The sequence below is a fragment of the Amphiprion ocellaris genome, chromosome 2 (assembly GCF_022539595.1).
Source record: "Amphiprion ocellaris isolate individual 3 ecotype Okinawa chromosome 2, ASM2253959v1, whole genome shotgun sequence".
Classification (NCBI taxonomy): Eukaryota; Metazoa; Chordata; class Actinopteri; family Pomacentridae; genus Amphiprion; species Amphiprion ocellaris.
Window position 1 is genome coordinate 28,336,189 of NC_072767.1, and position 19,928 is coordinate 28,356,116.

Here is a 19,928-nt window from a genome sequence, read left to right on the forward strand (position 1 = left end):
CGCTTGAACAGAGATAATATTTTGGGTGGAACAAACCTTTTGAACTAGAATGGTGGAATGAGCTTTAAAAGTTATAATGTCTATTTGGATAGAATAAATCTTATATGCTATTAGTACTTGGACAGAAAGTAGTATTTTAGGTGGAGCAAATTTTCAAAACTAGAAGTAGAATTTTTATGGGAAATACACCTTTAACCTTAAGTCCTGCACTTTAGAATTATGCCAATTTCTGACTTTTTTCCTTGTAAAGGGAAGTTTTTCTTCTACCTCTTCTTTCGACTTGACTTTGAGATGTGAAGTGGTACTAAATTAATAAAATTGAGCTGAATTGCAAGGAACTAATGTAGGCACAAATATATTTTTTTGAGTTTCAGCTCATTGCGTTTTAAAACATTGTTATAAGTTATTGTATTATATAATTATCATCATTATGAGTTTAAGAGTTTTACAGTAATTCTATTTTTTTGCGTTTGGTTTTTGACATTTTTAGCCACAAAAACAAACCTTTTATATGGTAAAACAGTGACCTCTAGCGACTAAACACTAGCTGGTGCTGCATTCAGGGTCCAGAGGTGTTTCAACTGACGGCTATCAATTAATCCGAACCTTTAACTTACTTTTAACTAGCAGGTGATGGAGAGGCACAAAGAAACTCCTCCTCAGTGGAAAACAACCATAATAATCAGCACATCTCTGCAGGTATTAACACAGTTTAACTCCTGAACTGTCCAACATTTTCAGTTTGTTTTCTGACGGAGGTTCGTTAAATTAACGACAACTAATATGCGTTTGATAGCTTTTTAGCTAGCGCTCAACCGTCTGAAAAAGAGTAAAATAAGCGAATAAAATTTGGTAAATAGTGACTTTTTCAGCCATATTCGACTTTTAACAGAGACGTTGATGCAATTGCTTTTAACAGGGAAGTTAATTTAACTATCTTTAATTTGTTTCTCCAGAACCACGATGCTAACAGGATGCTAACGGCGCAGCAGCACCGAATCAGGTTTTCAGACAGCGTTCAGTCTGGCGCCTTTATTTTTCCTCTGTCAGGTAAACTAACATCAATTACACACCTGTACTGACTGGTTAATGCCACGCTCGTCATGTCACAGACCGAAACAGACACAAAACCACTACAAATTAAGCAGATTTTTTGAATTTTGTGAATGTTTTGCTCCTTTTTGTGGTGATTTTGTGTAAATTTACTGTTGCTTTGCCTGTGTGTGTTACTGTATGCATCTCTTTCCGTAGCCTTTTGTGGTTGGTTGAATAGTTTTTGGTGTTGTTCATTGTCTCTTAGTGGCTCTTTGTGTCTCTTGACTGTTGGTTTTTGTATTTTCACTGGTATTACGACTTTGTGTCCATTCTGTATTTCTTTTTAGGTGGTTCTTTCTCTCTGTGTTCCCATTGCAATGCTTTCTGGTTGTTTAATGTGTATTTGTGTTCATTTTGGGTCCGTGTACGGATCTGGTAATTGGATTTTCCGTTCTGAAACGGGTATTGAAAAACAAAAAAGGAGTGGTTATTTGATTTTCGTTTTAAAATACAAAAATTAAAATTGAAATACAAGGCGTTTTTCCGTTTCATGATCAAAAAGGGATATACAACTTTCTTTAAAAAATGCTTTGATTTTCGTTTTATATTTAGAATAACAAGAAAGTAAAATCAGTAAGAGACACAAACGAAAAAAAGTCAGTTTTTTCATTTTCTGAGACCGGAAGTGGTCATCAGCAAGTGTGGAGCCAAACAGAGTACAGTGCATAGGCTGTACATAATTTTTTTTTCGTGAGTTTTCATGGTCAAAATGAGAGATCAGGTGGCCGATCTTAAAATAAATCAAGATTGATTTTTTTTTTTATAGAGCGTTAAAGTTTTGCAAAGCCAGGGGGCGGGGCTACTTGATTGACGGTCCGGTCTGGAATGATTGACAGGTCCTATGGAGGAGGCAGCAGAGACTCTGCTCTCCTCGTTTGGATTAATTCTGATATAATAACTGTTGGTTTATTTATCGGTGGAACAGCACAACATTTTCCACAGACAGTTTTCCTGCCCGTTGGCTTGTTTTAACCAGTTTTCTACCTTCGGCTGATTCTACCAGCAGACACTGAAAGGACTCTGATGGTTCGGTAAGTAAATGTTTATTTTTGTATCGGTGCCGCTTTTAATGCACTTTATATGCAGCTTTAGTGTCAGATATAATGTGTGCCATGCACTCCAGAGTTTGTTTCTGTGTATGCTGACTAGAGAAGAGAGTTAGCATAGTAAATATTAGCTTTAATGTTAGCGATGCTAACCGAGCTAACTATTCAGTTGTAACCTGATTAAAGCTAACGTAGCATTAAGCTAACGATGTTTGTGTTGAGTTTCATGTAAACAGCTGAAGTGTGTTGTGTTCCTGTAATGTGGTTCATTAAGTTCATAAAACTGTGGCTGGTTGACATTAATGTAACGTTCAGGAAACTTAAATGTGATTAAAACAGTAACGTTAATGTTCTAGTTGTCAGTAATCAGCTTTAATTTGACACTAAAACAGACTCTGATAGTTTTAAATGACATCAGTTTCATTAATTTGTTGAAAATTGTCTCATTTGTTGTTGTGATGTTGCTGCTGATTCATTAAAAGCAGATGATCCGTGTTGAAGATACGTTTAGTTCTAGTATCAGAAGTACAAGAAGGAAAATGGAAGTTTAGTTCTGCTACATCAAAGATTTCAGGATTAAAATAACTAAATGAGTCTTTATGCCTCAAACTTTATTTTTACAATAAAGAAATAATGAATTAATCACAGATAATAAAAATATAAATAGCAGAGAAAACCTGAGAGAATAATTTCCTGAAAAGTCTGTGGAGGAAAAGCAGCTTTTTTATCCTGAAAGATTAGAATCAGCTCCAACATCTGCATCTGACAGCATCAAGTCAACCAGAAAGAAAAGAAAAAAGAAAACGACTTCTTTCTGATCACATCTGTTCCACTGCTCACAGGCTGCTGCTGCTCACATTCTTCACATTTGTTGTCCACTTTTAAAAGTTCAGCAGACAGGTGCTCTGCTTTGGAGTGTGACGACGTCGTCGGTGATGTGGAGAGTGAAGTTTCTGTTTCACCCACAGCGTGCTTTAGGGCAGCCAGGTCGGACTTGATGTTTGAAATACTGACCAACAGCTCAGATTTAACTGTCTGTAGTTCTGTTTTGATGGGTGTTAAACTTTCACTCAAAGCCACCAGGAGCTGGGTCTTTAAAATAACCGCCGTCTCGTTACAGAGTGAAAGTAGCAGTTCCTCCTTAAGGTCAGAGATTGCAGCATCTGAGGGCCTCTTCAAAAGAAGACGTAGTTGATGAAGGCGTTCTGGAGCAGGACCAGAAAGACCACGACCAAGCAGCCTTGAGATCTTAGACAGCGTCTCCCTCAGGTGGGTGTCAACGGTGTTCAAGGTCAGCTCTGTGATAATCCCGTCAAAAAACAAAACGGAAAAAAATTCTAGATTATAAATCAACATGTAACCAAAGCACTCTTGTGTAGAATGCCATAGTATAGGATGTAGTTCAGAAAACGTCAAAGTATAGTATACTTTTCAAGAATAACATAGTATGGCCTGTAGTTCATAGTATAGCATGTCGGCAAAAAAACCCAACTGATTATTATGTGGTTCAAAAAGTGCAAAATGATAGGATGTTGCCTAAAACTGTCATGTATGATATGTGGTTCAAAAAATGTCATAGAGCAGTAAATTGTCAAAATGGTATGTTTTTCGAGAAAACATCAGAATATATGCTGTCTAAAAAATGCCATAGAATAATATTTCATTGTACAAGTAAAAGTATAGTAATTTTTAAAACTGTTCAAATTCTTATATGTTGCTAAAAAACAAAAAAAACTAAAACAAAAAAAAAGTCATAGTAATATGTCAATTTAAAAAGCCTATAGTATAGAGTGTCGCCCAACAAACGTCATAGTATAGCATGTCGCTCTAAAAACTTCATAGTATGGCCTTTGGTCCAAAAAACGTCATAGTATAGCATGTCGCTCTAAAAACGTCATAGTACAGCATGTCGCTCTAAAAATGTCATAGTATAGCATGTCATCCAAAAAACGTCATAGTATAGCATGTCGTCCAAAAAACATCATGGTATAGCATGTCGCTCTAAAAACATAGTATATCCTTTGGTCCAAAAAACGTCATGGTATAGCATGTCGCTGTAAAAACATTATAGTATAGCATGTCGCTGTAAAAACGTCATACTAGAGCATGCCGCTCAAAAACCGTCATTGTATAGCATGTCGCTCAGAAAATGTCATTGAATAGCATGTCGCTCTAAAAATGTCATTGCATAGCCTTTGGTCCAAAAAACGTCACAGCATAGCATGTTGTCCAAAAAAACATAGTATAGCATGTCGTCCAAAAAACATCATAGTATAGCCTTTGGTCTAAAAACATCATAGTGTAGCATGTCGCTCTAAAAATGTCATAGTATACCATGTCGCTCAGAAAACGTCATAGTATAGCCTTTGGTCCAACAAACATCATAGTTTAGCATGTCGCCCAAAAAACGTCATAGTATAGCCTTTGGTCCAAAAAAAGGTCATAGTATAGCATATTGCTCTAAAAACGTCAGAATATAGCATGTCGCTCTAAAAACGTCATAGTATAGCATGTCACTCTAAAAACGTCATAGTATAGCCTTTCGTCCAAAAAACGTCATAGCATAGCATGTCACCCAAAAAACGTCATAGTATAGCATGTCACTCTAAAATTGTCATAGTATAGCATGTCACTCTAAAAACGTCATAGTATAGCCTTTGGTCTAAAAACGTCATAGTAGAGCATGCCGCTCAAAAACCGTCATTGTATAGCATGTCGCTCAGAAAATGTCATTGTATAGCATGTCGCTCTAAAAATGTCCTTGCATAGCCTTTGGTCCAAAAAACGTCACAGCATAGCATGTTGTCCAAAAAAACATAGTATAGCATGTCGTCCAAAAAACATCATAGTATAGCATGTCTCTTTAAAATTGTCACAGAATAGCATGTCTCTCAAAAAAAGTCATAGTATAGCCTTTGGTCCAACAAACATCATACTTTAGCATGTCGCCCAAAAAACATCATAGTATAGCCTTTGGTCCAAAAAAACGTCATAGTATAGCATGTCGCCCAAAAAACGTCAACGTATAGCATGTCGCTCTACAAACGTCATTGTATAGCATGTCGCCCAAAAAACGTCAACGTATAGCATGTCGCTCTACAAACGTCATTGTATAGCATGTCGTCCAAAAAATGTCATCGTATAGCATGTCGCTCTTGAAATGTCATAGTATAACATGTCACTTTAAAAACGTCATAGTATAGCATGTGGCTTTAAAAACGTCATAGTATAGCATATTGATCTAAAAACGTCATAGTGTAGCATGTTGCTCTAAAAACGTCAGAATATAGCATGTTGCTCTAAAAACGTCAGAATATAGCATGTCGCTCTAAAAACGTCATAGTATAGCATGTCGCTCAAAAATTGTCATAGTATAGCATGTCGCTCTAAAAACGTTGTAGTTTAGCATGTCGCTCTAAAAACTTCATAATATAGCATGTCCCCCAAAAAACGTCATATTATAGCCTTTGGTCCAAAAAAACGTCATAGTATAGCATGTCGCTCTTAAAACATCATAGTATAGCATGTCGCTCTAAAAATGTCATAGTATAGCATGTCGCTCTAAAAACGTCATAGTATAGCATGTCATCCAAAAAACGTCATAGTATAGCATGTCACTCTAAAAACATCATAGTATAGCATGTCGTCCAAAAAACATCAGAGTATAGTATGTTGTCCAAAAAAACGCCATCCTATAGCATGTCGCTCTTGAAATGTCACAGTATAACATTTCGCTCTAAAAATGTCATAGCATAGCATGTCGATCTATAAACGTCATAGTATAGCCTTTGGTCCAAAAAACGTCATAGTATAGCATGTGGCTCAAAAAACGTCATAGTATAGCATGTCCCTCTAAAAACGTCATAGTATAGCATGTCACTCTAAAAACATAGTATAGCATGTCGTCCAAAGAACATCATAGTATAGCATATCGCTCTAAATACATCATAGTATAGCATGTCGCTCTAAAAACATCATAGTATAGCATGTCCCTCTAAAAACGTCATAGTATAGCATGTGGCTCTAAAAATGTCATAGTATAGCATGTCGATCTAAAAACTTCTTAATATAGCATGTCGCCCAAAAAACGTCATGGTATAGCATGTGGCTCAAAAAACATAGTTTAGCATGTCGTCCAAAGAACATCATAGTATAGCATGTCGCTCTTAAAACATCATAGTATAGTATGTCGCTCTAAAAACGTCATAGTACAGCATGTCACCCAAAAAACGTCATAGTATAGCGTGTCGCTCTAAAAACGTCATAGTATGGCCTTTGGTCCAAAAAACATCATAGTATAGCATGTCGCTCTAAAAACGTCATAGCATAGCATGTCGCTCTAAAAACGTCATAGTATGGCCTTTGGTCCAAAAAACATCATAGTATAGCATGTCGCTCTAAAAACGTCATAGTATAGCATGTCGCTCTAAAAACATCATAGAAAAGCCTTTGGTCCACAAAACGTTGTTTTGTCCCGGCTGTCTGAAGTAGGTGAGGAGCAACACCAAAACAGTCCAAGCGCTGGTTTCCAGAGGGTTAGACGAGTATTTATTTGAAAGAGGAAGTTTACAACAACACAACATGTGAGGGAGTTAAAAGCAAATGGGTGTTAGTAAAATAAAAATAAATAAACAGAACTAAAAGTGAACTTCACGTTGACATTGATGGGCATTCCAACCAGGAACAAAGTAAAAGATAATCAGTACGAAAAACAACTCTTCCTGTTCACCTCTTCAAGCTCAAAAATACACCGCAGTAGCACCCTAAACTAAAACGACCAATGGGTTTCCTGTTTTCCTTTCTGAACAATTCAAAGGTCCCTCTCTATCTCCCCACACATCCACCAACCACTGGAACACATCTCCAAAGTTCTGCCAGGCCAGCTCAGCTTCCCCTCAGAAGAAGTGCCGCCACCTGCCAGATGAAGGAGCCTTTTGAGAAGCAGCTGGCATCGTGATTGGACTGTACTTTGGTCTGTTCCAATCCAGCTTCAGCTCCAGAGACGGCAGGCGGGACGAGTCAACTGAGGCCGGGTGGACGAAGGCATGCAGCTGAGTACAATCCAGAAAACAACAGAGGAGGAGTGCAGTGGCCCAGGGCCAGAACAAACAGAGTAGCATCGTATGTCTCTTAGAAAACATCATAGTAGAGCCTTTGGGATGAAAAAACGCCATCATGTACATCGTATATTGTACAAATAACAAGTCAAAGGAAAGAGACATACATTGTAGAATTGTAGTAATTGTGGGCTGACTGATTTACTGATTATCAGTATTTTATTTTTTACTGATTTACGGTAATAAATACATTTAAAAATGGTGCTACTTTGGCTCTGAACCTTGATCTACCTGTGGTCGCTCTGTCTTCTGGAGTGATTTGATTGGTTATACGTCACGAATAAAACTCCTTTAACTTAACATCTGTAAACAAAACAAAAACGTATCAACAAAGTTTTCTGTTAAAGTTTGTGTTCTTGTAAGTTTAACTCCAAGATTATAAATACTTTCATTTACTGCAAATGAATATCCAAATGAATATACTCTAAATGTTTCACCAATAATCATTATCAGCCTTAAAACCCACAAAACACCCCTCTATACTCGACCACACTTAGTACAGTCCGGTTCCCCCTTCTATAAATCTGCTTGGAATCTTCCACTTCCTGTTTGTCAAAGTGGCCTTCTACCTGGACAGGATTTGTTGGAGCTCATGCAACAAACATTTTGGGTAACTGCATTTTAATATGGATGGATGACACTGAATTCGAGTCTGTTTTAATGAGACTGAGTTAAGATGTGTAGCTCTGTCATTAAATAGTAAATTATTTCTCAGAATTTACAGAGAAAAGTCTGAAATGTTTGCTAGGTTAGCGTGCCACATGTTCTTTGGCTCAGCTAAAGCTAACTCTCTCCAACTTCTGGATCTCTTGAGTTGCTTGTTAAAATATCTTGCTGTAGGTGCTGAAGCTCAGAAAGTCTGAGATGTTTGTTCAAAATTAGCTCCTTCTCAAGTCTTATCTGAACTGTCTTCTTTTGTTTTAACTTTCCCTAAACTTAGGAGTTAATGAAAGAGCAGCACATCCAGACTCAGTCTCATTTATGTAGAGATTAAACTTCAGTGTCATTCATTGATGATAAAGTGCAGTTTTTCAAATGTTTGTTGCACATGCTCCCGACCAAACCAGTCCAGGTGGAAGACGATGTGAAGAGAAAGCTCCAGAGGATGAATATCACACATTTACGTTGGAAATAAATGTCCTTTAATTTGACATCGTCATGCAAATGATGTTCAAATCTTTGTTGAGTGTTTTGTTGATGTTTTTTGACACTCGGCCCCAAAGATTAAAACCTTTTACGGCTCACAAGCTGCAACAATTCACACATTATCAACTATCTTTCTGACTAAACTAAGATAAAAAGTGAAAAACTGCCTGATTCCTGCATCATGAATGTAAATCTTTTTGGTTTTTATGACAGTAAACTTAATATATTTGGGTATGACATTTTATAAACCAAAACAATAAAAGAATTACTGGAGAAAACAACAGATTAATGGACAAAGAAAATGTGTTTTCCAACATATATGGCTGAATTACTCCATTACAAGATATATACAATTTTAATTCAATTTTATTTATATAACGCCAAGTACAGGTCAAATTGTCTCAAGACACTTTATTTTTATATTTTTTGTCATATCTAAAATATGACAAAGTAAGAAATTAAAATTTCTTGACTAATCCAATTTATTTATTTTTTTTTAAGAGACTAATGGGCAACTAAAATAACTTTCTAAACTAAAACTAATAATCATGAGGTCAAATAGAAGGATAAGTTTTAAATACTGCAGTCCCACAACGACAAGAATAAAGTTTGTCAACAAAAAGTAAATCTGCTGGTGGATTCCATTAAAGTCCTAATAAATGACAATAAAGTGTGATACTAAAGGTTTGTGGTGCTAAAAATCTCAAAGTAAAGATATCAAGTTGAACATCTGGATGGAGGTTGATAAAAGTTGACCTCCCTTCATTTCTCTGGAGCGACTCCATGGATTTTATGGATGGTGGTTAAAGACCTGCTCTTCTAGTTGTCTTCCTTCTAGTCGCTGTAAAAAGTCAGTCCATCCTGGCTGACTTCAACACCTCTTCATGACAACTTGTTCTGCCTCCGACCTCGTGGAAACTCCAGAAACTCGGGAAAACCTGTCGAGACTCGAAGAACTCGTGGAGACTCGAAGAACTCGTCGGGCGGGGGAAGGTGTGGTGGGTGGTGGGGGGAGGTGGGGGAGTAGAGGGGGGAGGCCGCCACCCCACCTCCCCGCCTACTCTCCGCCCCGGCTCCACCCAGACTCCGCCTTGGCTCCACCCATGTGGTCACTTCAGGAATTACGATGTCAAAGGGACGACGAAATTATTTCTTTTTATCTGATCTGTAGCTCAGTGAGTTAAGGATTTGCCTATGGAGCTGCAGGTCGCTGGTTCAAGACCAGACCCTTCTTAAGTTTTATCAAAATCCTGACAAAGACAAACAAAGAAAAGTGCCGGTGGTGGGTCTTGAACCTGCGACCCTCGACTCTGTAGTCTATCCTCTTATCCCCCTGAGCTACTCGCTCAGATACTAAATCTCCTTTTTTTTGCGCATTTATCATCTATTTTTTGTCATTTTCGAGTTTTTTTTTTAACTCGAGTCTCGACTCGACCGTTTTTCTCAGGAGGTTGGACTTCAGCCTTTGAGCTGGAGGGTGGAACCCTCAGTTCCAAGACTTTCCAAAGCCTCCACACCTCCCGAGTCCTCAGGACCTGAGCTTACACACAGTCTGAGGGCTGAAATTTTCTACGTCCCACAGTAGTTCTCTGTTAGATTTAACTTTCAGACAGTCTGAGGACTGAAATTTTCGAAGTCCCACAGTAGTTCTCTGTTAGATTTAACTTTCAGACAGTCCAAGGACTGATATCTTCTAAGTTCCTGAGTAGTTCTCTGTTAGTTTGAACCTTCAGACAGTCTGAGGACTGAAATTTTAAAAGTTTCTCAGTACTTCTCTGTTAGTTTGAACTTTCTGGTTAACAGAAGCCTTAAAACTTGTGACCATGAGTCTTGATTTCACATTTAGACCATCAATCTGAGTTCCTCTCAGACCTTCACCTGTGGGTTTTTTAGAAATCCTCAACAAACTTTGATTCTCTTCACAGTAAAGTTTGTGGAGATCAGAAGGTAACATTAGTTTGATCATTGCCTTCAACTACTAGTAGACTTTATCTGGAAAGCAGTTTTCTTAAATGAGTTCTTAGTAAATCTGTCCACAATCAAACCAAGAACATAGAAAGAGGAAATGTTCGAAGAAACAACTTGATGTTTTCATTTCAGACTAGAAAACACTTGAAGACCTTTACCTGTTTTTGCTCTTTTTGATTGTTTTATTGTCTCTTCTGTTTAATTTGATCTTCTAAAGTCTAACTGGTGTCTTTTCAAATGTTTTGTCTTTAGTTTGATTCTTCTTAAACATTTAGTTTTGCTTGTTTCTCACCTTTTATTCTTTTCTAATGTCTGATTTGATTTCCAAATGTTTTGTCTTTTTAATGTTTAATTGTTTTTTCAAATGTTTATTCGGCTTGTTTGAAAAATCTCCTTTTCTTTCCCAATGTTTAATTTTTCGATTAAATCTTTAAGGTTTTTCTTTTTAAATGTTTTACCACCTTTTAATGTTTAATTTTCTTTTTAAATGCTTCATTGTATTTTCTGTTTAATTCCTATTTAAAGTTTTATTGTCTTTAAGATTTAATTTTCTAATTAAACATTTATTTTTTTAATTAAATGTTTCATCTTTTTAAAGGTTTAATAATCTAATTAAATGTTTTGTATTTTTTTAAATGTTTAATATTCTTCTTGTTTAATTGTATTTTTTAATGTTTAATTATCTAAAATATTTCATCTTTAATGTTTAATATTTTGTTTAATAAACTTTAATTTCATAATTACATGTTTTGTATCTTCTGTTTAATTATCTAATTAAATATTTTGTCTGTTTAATATCATTTAATTGTATTCGATATTTAATTTTCTTTTTAAAAGTTTTATTGTATGAAATGTTTTTTTTTCCTTTGATTTAATTACTTTTTTTTATGTAGTTTATTTCTTTAATTTTTTTTTTCTGTCAAGATTTTAATCCCAACCTTAAAAGTGAAACAAACTCTTAAATCACAATGAAAATACTTCTGTTGTCACAATCATGAGTTAGTCAATTATTCAGTTTATCAATTCAACTTTATTTGTTTAGCACCTTTCACACATGACAAAACTAAACAAGCAAAGAGAAAAAACTATGCTAAAACTATGATTAAAACTCAAAAACATTTTTTAAAAAAAAGATTTGACATGGTAATAAAATCTGTTGTGTCCAGGGGATGGAGGGAGTTTATTGAAGTCTTCTTGGGCTCACATGGGAAATCATTTAAAATATAAACTTGATATTCAGTCTAAGGAAACTGCAGAGCGACAGAAGAAGCAACAATATCTCCTGTTTTCTCCTTTAATGAGTCGACTCTTCTTGTGCTTTCAGACCAAAGAACTACACTCTTCACAAGCTGCTCAAACTCTTCGTACAGGATCTTACCACACAGGTCAAGGTTTCCTTCTCATTTCTACTCTGAAGCTCACCTTCGCCTGCTCAAACTACTGACAAATGTTTCTGCTGCTCTAAAGTCTGCTCTCCAGAACTTCCTAAAAACTCTCAAAGTCTCTTCTGCTGCAGGTTGCTTTGTAGAACTGTTGCAGAAAACCTCACTAAACCACATGGAGGGGCCTCAAGATAGTCGTCCAAATGAAACTACAAAAACCAAACTAGCACAAACCAAATGCTAAAGTCTCCTGCAGCCTACCAGAGAACCTCTTTGAACAGAGAATCAGGACAGGAACTCTTACCTTCTGGACAACCAACCTTGGTTCACAAACAAGAATACAGAATGTGTCTGACCAAAAATCTCTAAAGACTCACTACAGCCAAGATAAAAACACAACTCAGCTGCACCAAATCCACTAATCACTGCACACATTAGCACCATGTGCTAACTGTGGGTAAAGCAGCAAATTTAACAAGACAACTATCCAGTACAAAGCCCTAAAACACACCAAGAAACACATTAAAGACGATTTTACTGCTGGAAGCTGTAAAGAACAAACTCCAGCAACGGAGCCAAACCCGGTTCAGTGGTGAAGCGAAGCAGAGGAAATGTTTGTCTGCAGCTAAATAAAACAGGAAGACACTGACCTGCTCAGGTGTTCCTGATAACACCAAGCAGCCACCTGGACAGCCAATAGGAACACAGCTTCCTGGAAGTCCAGAGGGCTGGCTTAGTGAAGGAAATTTAGTTTAAGGTTGAAGCAGAAAGTTAACGAAGAAAGTTGAAAACCACCTTCTGATACCTGAAATCTCTGAGTTTTCACACAAAGAACGCCTGAACATGTCAAACTGGTTCCATAGTAGAACCATCATTGTAAAAACGTCATAGTATGGTGTGTTGCTCAAAAAACATTAGGACCCGGCTGTCTAGGGTCACTGAGGAGCAACACAAAAACAGGACAAACGCTGGTTTCCAGGAGGTTAGGCAGCTATTTATTTGAAAGAGTAAGTTTACAACAACACAACATGTGAGCAGAAAAATCACAAAGTCTGTCTTTAGTTCAACTGAAAATATTATTTTTTGTCTTTTTTATTGAGCAAACTTTTCAGGAAGTAGATGAAGAATAATTGAAGCTCTCATGTAGAAGTCCAACTTATTTTGGATCCTTGTGGAGAGTTTAATCTTAGAGTTTGTAAAGCTGTTGAGTTTTTAGAGTCACATGGATTGTTTTGACATTTAATGACCGAGTCTTGAAATAAAATTACAGTTGTGGATTTCTGTCATTTAGTCTGGACTAAACAAATAACAGCAGCATAAATGTCAAACGCCATTATGAGGAGTCTGGATTGAGGTTTCTCACTTGATAATGATCAAAACATGAAATTTAGGTTGATTTAAAGGAATATTTGACCTTAAATCTTTGAATGTTGACCTAAAAGGTTGGTTTCAGGAAGTATTCCACCTACAAGGTCCTCACGCATCCACCTTAAAGGAACATTCCACCAAAAATCCTTGGACATGCACCTAAAATGTTGGTTTATCCGAGTATTCCATCCAAAATCCTCAGAGACCTGAGGGGCTGGTTAAAAGGAATATTCCACCTAAAACCTCAAATATAGACCCGAAAGGGTGGTTTAGAAAAAATCCTTTAATGTAGACCAAAAAAGTTAGTATGGAGGAATGTTCCACCTGAAATGTAGACCTGAGAAGTTGGTTTGGAAGAATATACCAACCTAAACATTTTTAAATGTAAACCTAAAAACGGTTTGGAAGAAAATTCCACCTAAAATCCTTCAATGTAGACCACAAAATCTTGGTGTAAAGGAGTATTCCACCTTAAATGTAGACCGAAAGGATGGGTTGGAGTAAAATTCTACTCTAAAATCTTCCAATGTCGACCTAAAAGGATTGTTTAAAGGAATATTTAAACTGTTATTTTCATTATTTAATAATCTGTTATCAGTCAGAACCCTGGCAAACTTATTTTCATCAGTTTTTTTAGTGGAAGTCACAAATAAAGGAGCTCTTGGTTTTTACCAGCGTTACTGAGTCCAAAGCTGCTGTTTCAACACAGACATGTTCACTTACATCCACAAACCTCTCAGCACTCAAACACCCACAGACAGGAGGCCGGCTGGACCGAGGCTCAGCGGCGTCCTCAGACCCACGAGTCGGGGAGTCGGTGAACTTGTTGGTCCGGTTTGAAGGCCTCCGTGTGGTCCAGTAGAAGTCCATGTAGTCGGTGTTGGCTTTGAACCGCAGCGACTGGCCGCCATCAGGTGGACCGGCTCGTCCTCGTAGGGCTCCTCCTGTAGCCTTGAGGGGACCACAGGAACATTCAGTAGCTGTTGGAGTTCTTCCTGTCAGGCTCGTGGTAGAACGGTTCTGAAGAATCTTGTACTTGTCTTATCTGGAGCAATCTAACAGCCTAAACTGTTAACAGCGGTGTAAAGAAGCAAACACACAGGCATAGATTAGGACTCAAACTAGATTTATTTTAGAAAACCAATCAGCTTAGAGGCATTTGTTCACACGTGGCTGAATAGGAGGCCGTCCAATCAGGTTAGAGGTCTTCACCCGGTGGGTGTGTGTTTGGTGAGACTCTTGGACCTCCATCAGCTGACATGGATGTTTGATGGTCTTCCTCTCTAGTGCCAGATGATTCATCCATGAATTCAGCAGCTACAGACTGAAATGAAGCTCATGCTGCCGTTATTGAATTCCTGTTCCAGATCAAATGTTCAGAGCTCACCTTGAATGCAGCCGTCTGCTGTCTGATAGTTTTTCTCATTGTAGTCTTCAATAAAGTCTTTTTCCTCATGTAAGGATGTGGTGAGACTCTTTCTGAGTCTCTGCAGACGTCCCTCATTGTGCATCTCCAGAGAAGAAACAGAAAAACTGGTCACTGCTTCAGCATCAAAGCATCTCCAGCATTGAGAGTGTTTTGGGAATTAATTCATTGTGTTGTGAACCTTGAAGGAGCAGAAACTTTACAGCTGCCAAAGATATGAGCTCCAATTCTGGATGTTTTAGGAAATGAAGCTCATCAAATGAACACTTGATTTTTGCTGATAACTCTCATTAAATTACTGAAGAAATCTAACAAAAACCTGTAAACTCTCAGGCAGCTTTTGTTAAAGTTTGTCTATAATTCTATCATCACGTTCTGGAACCAGGACTCTGCAGAAGTTCCTTCAATCAGATACTTGTGTGTTTCTATTTCAGGCCTCAGGTTTGAACGTACAGCAGAGGATTAGAAAGGAGTGATTTTAATATTTAAATCAGTCCAGTAAATGTTTGGAGTAAAAATGATTAAAATTTAGATTTAGATAGATTTGTGCCAAATAATATTGTAGAGTCTCACTTAAATATATCCAAATGAGTTCAGTGTATTTACATTTTATAGAATATTTGATTTCTTAATCTCAATCCTGTAGGGTCTGACCCTAAATATTATAATAATGATGTAAATTTAAATAATAAATAATATTGTAGTGCAGAGTCATAAACTTTAATCAGCTAAACTTACATATTACATATCACTGCACAATCTTAACCTGAACATTCATATTATTGAGGTAAATTTACATAAATCCTGATATTCTAGAGTCTTAACTGGAATATGTCTAACACGTGCTGGTAAACAACAATAACACCACTTTCAGATAATATTTATTGTCTGTGATTGTGAGACTAAATTTCTCCACATTCTGGAACTTTACCCACAGCAGCTATGGGAATAAATCAAAATAAAATCTCTTCATTTCCACATTATGCACATTTATTTATTCTTAATATCTCAGACTGAATGGTAGCTGGCAGTAAAAACAAACTCATCTGCTGGACTGCATTTCCCAAAATGGAAACATGGACAGAATTTAACACTCATGTATCCATGGCAATGCTAAAGTTTCTGCTACTTACCAAAGTTCGCAACACAAGTAAGGATTTTAATGTAAAACTTCAGAGATGACTGCTAACCTTAAGTATTCTGATCAATACTTCATGATCAATATCAGGACAGATGTTACAACTCCAGCTGTTACATTAGACTGCAGTTATTCAGAGAAATTAAAACATCACATTCCTCATAAAAACTAGATGGGACTGATGGGATGGTCCAGGATCAGCCTGGTCTAGGTAGGACCCACCCTGCAACCTACAGGATCCACAGAATCCACAGGACATCCCCAGAGGTTCTGATGAACCACTGGGTCAGAGGAGTTTTAGCAGCATAAAGGGACCAACACAGTATTAGTCAGGTGGTCAGAATGTTAGACTGTTATATTGTCATGCTGATTATATGATCAGTAAATGTTACCATCAATTATAAGGTCCACATTGATCAGGAAAAAAAAACTATCAGCTCATTCAGAAACTGTGGGGTTAAACCTAAAAACACAGACCTCAACAGCAGTTTATTTCAAAGCCGAACACCAGCTGGTTTTCACTAAAGAAGCTTTAAGAGCAACAATTAAATGACAGTTTTGTTCTCATTAAGGTCACAGAGTCAGCCAAAATAATGTACACACATCAGGAAAAGAAAAACTTTTATCAATATTTCATTTGTATAAATACTTCTACACATATAGATTCCTCTTTCTAAGTTTTATCAAATCACGATAACTCTGTGTCCTGTTGTATGATGTCTTCCCAACAGATGATATTGCCCTCATGAATGGAGCATCAACAAGTGACGTCTACAACACAACAGAAATGTCTGGAAGCCAGTGGCCACCACTTTGAACACCTCTTGAAATTGTAGAGGCCAAAGATAACTTTTATTAATCTCGTGATGTCTGAAAAAATTTGGTATTGAAATATTTATGCAAGTTTTTCTTTTCCTGATGTGTGTAAACATTATTTTGGCTGACTCTGTATAATGGGTTTCTGACAGCTCACCAGGCAACATCTTTTTATAATAATGACAAACATACCTGCATTCTACAGGAGTGATTTTTCTCATGTGCAGGTAAAGATGTGTGAGGAGCTTAGAGATGACAGGAGCAGGAGTCATCCTCACTAATTCAGCTTCCACTTAGAAACAGAAAGACCACAAACAAACACACTGATATACTCTCAAACGTTCAACCTCACAGCCTCAAAATATCTGTTTAGGAAGTGTTGTGTTTCTAAATTCTGCTGAAAGCATTGACAGACATTCTCTTACAAGGTTGGGTAAAAAGCAGCCTGTCCTCTGAGCTACTGAGAAATTTTCCTGAACAAAGTTTCTACGTGTAAATCAGCTCAACTAAAACTCAGAGATAACAGGTATCGCAAATTATAAACAACTTTCTTTGTTAACTCAGATTTTCTACTTCAACCTCACATAAAAAGGGGAGTTTAACTCGTCAGGTGACTGAAAATGAACGGCTTGTGCAGTTCTAGATCCAAAAGTAGGATGTTTCAACTCATGTTTTACTACCAATACATGCAGTAATAAATAAATACAATGGCTGGTTGTTAGTTTATTCACTATTAATGTCATTTTATATACTGGATTGAACTTGAGCAGTGAAAGAGAGAAGGAATTTAATGAAATTATGGAGATTCAGAGAGGTAATGTTGTGCTATGTTAAGTTAAGCGCTGTTTAATTCAAACCAGCTGAATGTTAAACTTCAGTGCAGCTGAACGGGTTTCAGTTAACCTTAAAGTAAAATAACTTTTTTAAAAGCTAAAATACACAGCAGAGAAATACAGGCTGAGAAGGTCTTTCTAATAATGAGGACAGCTGCGGCAGCAACTAACACAGGTGTTCAGCGGTAAGTTAGCCACCTGTGTTAATTAGCCCGCTAGCTAACTTAGCCGCTTAGCTAGCTAACGCGTCCGGACCAACTGCTCAAACACGACAAAACACAACTCTTCACAAGTCGCTGACTTAACGTACAACAAAATAACGCTACAGGTTAGAAGTAATTATCTTCTTACCGTGTTTTACTCCAAAAACAAGCTCAACAGCAACCAGAGATACTACCAGACGTGCCGACCATAGATATACGCTAGCGTGCTGTCTTCTATATTATCTATGGTCTGACCAATCACTGCAGTCTGGCTCCGCCCTCTGAGACTCTTGTTGTCGTTTGGCTCCACACTTGCTGATGACCACTTCCGGTCTCAGAAAATGAAAAAACGGACCTTTTTTCGTTTCTGTCTCTTACTGATTTTCCTGTCTTGTTATTCTAAATATAAAATGAAAATCAAAGCATTTTTAAAATTTCGTATATCCCTTTTTGATCATGAAAAAGAAAAACGCCTTGTATTTCAATTTTAATTTTTGTATTTTAAAACGAAAATCAAATAACCACTCGTTTTTTTTTTTTCCAATACCCGTTTCAGAACGGAAAATCCAATTACCAGATCCGTACACGGACCATTTTGCTCCCTATTTTGTACTGGTGTGCACTTCTTTCTGGTCTTTTGATTCCCTTTAGTGTCCTTTGAGTGTTGTTTTGTCTTTGTTTTAAAATGACAGTAGTTGATCCAAAGTCCTTTCCAATAGAGAAATATGACTAGCTTACTCAAATATTAAGGTCAAGACCCCACATTATTATTGATTTATTTTTTTAACTTTACCGGACTGATTAAAATTTAAAGGTTAGGTTTTTAGTTGGCCCTGTCCCTGTGGAGCAATTACATTGTATTCTGGTCTTTTACTATGTCTTTGTCAATCATTTTACATTTATTTGGAGTTTTTCTGCATCCTCTCTTACTGGTTTGCAACAATTTCTGGTTGTTTTCATCCTCTTTGTTGCCATTTTGTGGCTTTTTGTGATTGTTTTGAGTATTTTTGGTTTTGTTTAACGTCTGTTTGTAGTTTCTTTGGATCCCTTTAATGTTTTATTTCTGTTTAAATTGTTTTTGCCTCTCTTTGTGTTCATTTCTTTTTAGTCAAATCAAGTCACATTTAAAACAGACATTGAGTGGAAGTGCTTTGATATTTACTGTACACAATATTAAGATTACACCCCATAATAAAATTTAATATCTAACTTTACATGACTAATTTAAATATTCAGGTTATGTTTACAATGGCTTCTGTCTTTCTATGGTCGATATGTATTGCTTTATGGTCTTTTTGTTTGTCTTTGCAGTCATTTTTCTTTTATTTGTATTTATGTTGCACATTTTTTTTCCACTGGTTTGCATCTGTTTCTCGTGTTCTTGATTGTCGTTGAAGCTGTTGTTGTTTTGTGTCTATTTGTGTTTGTTTGATTCACAAGCAAGAAATGTTAACTGTTTCTTAAAATAAAGCGTCTGAATCAGCCCCAAGACTCTTTGGGCCCTTATGTCCACTAGATTTATTTGTAATCCATCCACACCAATAGAGCCCACAGTGCAATTAGTTCTCCCATACACTTGCTTCACTTGCTTTTTAAGCCCATCATAACTTAACAGAGGTACTTTAAGAAGCTGCTACTGAATCCTCTGATATTTTCCACAGTCACTTATGACCGAAGTAATCCATTTTGTGCTTAGCTGAATATGCGGATGTGGTGATTCTAACTTGCTGCTCTAGGTACTGCATTTCTACTAGTGGACCCTCAGGACCTCCCAGAGCCTTTTGAGGAATCAGGACTCATTGAGAAGATAAAAAAGTTTGTGCAAGTCCACCGGAACTGCTTTCTACTCCTACATGCCCCCTTTAATGGGAAAAGGGAACTGGAAATATTGACTCTAATTCAGAAAAGGTAAATGTTTTTGAATTACTCACTTTCCCAAGCTTTAATCTGGGAAAGTATGTAACCTTTTTTTTTTTTTGCTCAAGTGACGCTAAGGTAGCTCAGTTTCTTGTTTCTTTGACACTGTGGGTCTAAGATTTCATATAATATTCGTCCAGTCTTAAGTTCAATAACTGAGGAAGTTTTTCTCTTTCAGGTTCTTTGCCAGCAATCTCAGGATCCTGCCTGTTCGAAACAATACTGAAATTGTCAAAGGGATGTTAACAATCGCCAAGGTAAAGTTATGTGGCAACACTAGACGACACATGAGACATATTGTTTTCCCTTGTGATACCTTGTAATGAACTAAGGTTAATGTTTTTTATGCAGGCCACCAGCAAGCCTCATGTGGACAATATCCGGGACCGGATGTCTCTGGCTCGGGCCCACATCATTGAAAGCAGTCCTGTGTGGGAGATGCTAAGAGACAAACTGTAAAGCTCACCAGGTGA

General features: G+C 37.0%; 1 protein-coding gene and 1 long non-coding RNA gene across 2 annotated transcripts; both read left to right on the forward strand.

Moving 5' to 3' along the window:
• Window positions 1–633: 633 nt before the first annotated feature.
• On the forward strand, window positions 634–19,914 carry LOC111579961 (protein SPO16 homolog). The gene is made up of 5 exons (XM_023287505.2): window positions 634–699; window positions 957–1,050; window positions 19,275–19,446; window positions 19,634–19,712; window positions 19,807–19,914. Exons 1-5 carry the CDS (start codon window positions 634–636, stop codon window positions 19,912–19,914), a joined length of 519 nt encoding a protein of 172 aa, XP_023143273.1.
• Window positions 3,038–7,460, forward strand: LOC129349876 (uncharacterized). Its single transcript, XR_008603058.1, has 2 exons — window positions 3,038–3,410; window positions 6,958–7,460. It is a non-coding gene; the product is annotated as an uncharacterized LOC129349876 (long non-coding RNA).
• Window positions 19,915–19,928: the final 14 nt, after the last annotated feature.

Excerpts from the sequence above, each read along its gene's own strand:
- LOC111579961 (XM_023287505.2), top strand. The coding sequence starts at position 634 with ATGGAGAGGCACAAAGAAACTCCTCCTCAGTGGAAAACAACCATAATA. Across the intron at positions 1,051-19,274 it reads CTTTATTTTTCCTCTGTCAG|GTACTGCATTTCTACTAGTG; the intron begins GTAAACTAACAT and ends TTGCTGCTCTAG. Across the intron at positions 19,713-19,806 it reads GGATGTTAACAATCGCCAAG|GCCACCAGCAAGCCTCATGT; the intron begins GTAAAGTTATGT and ends TTTTTTATGCAG.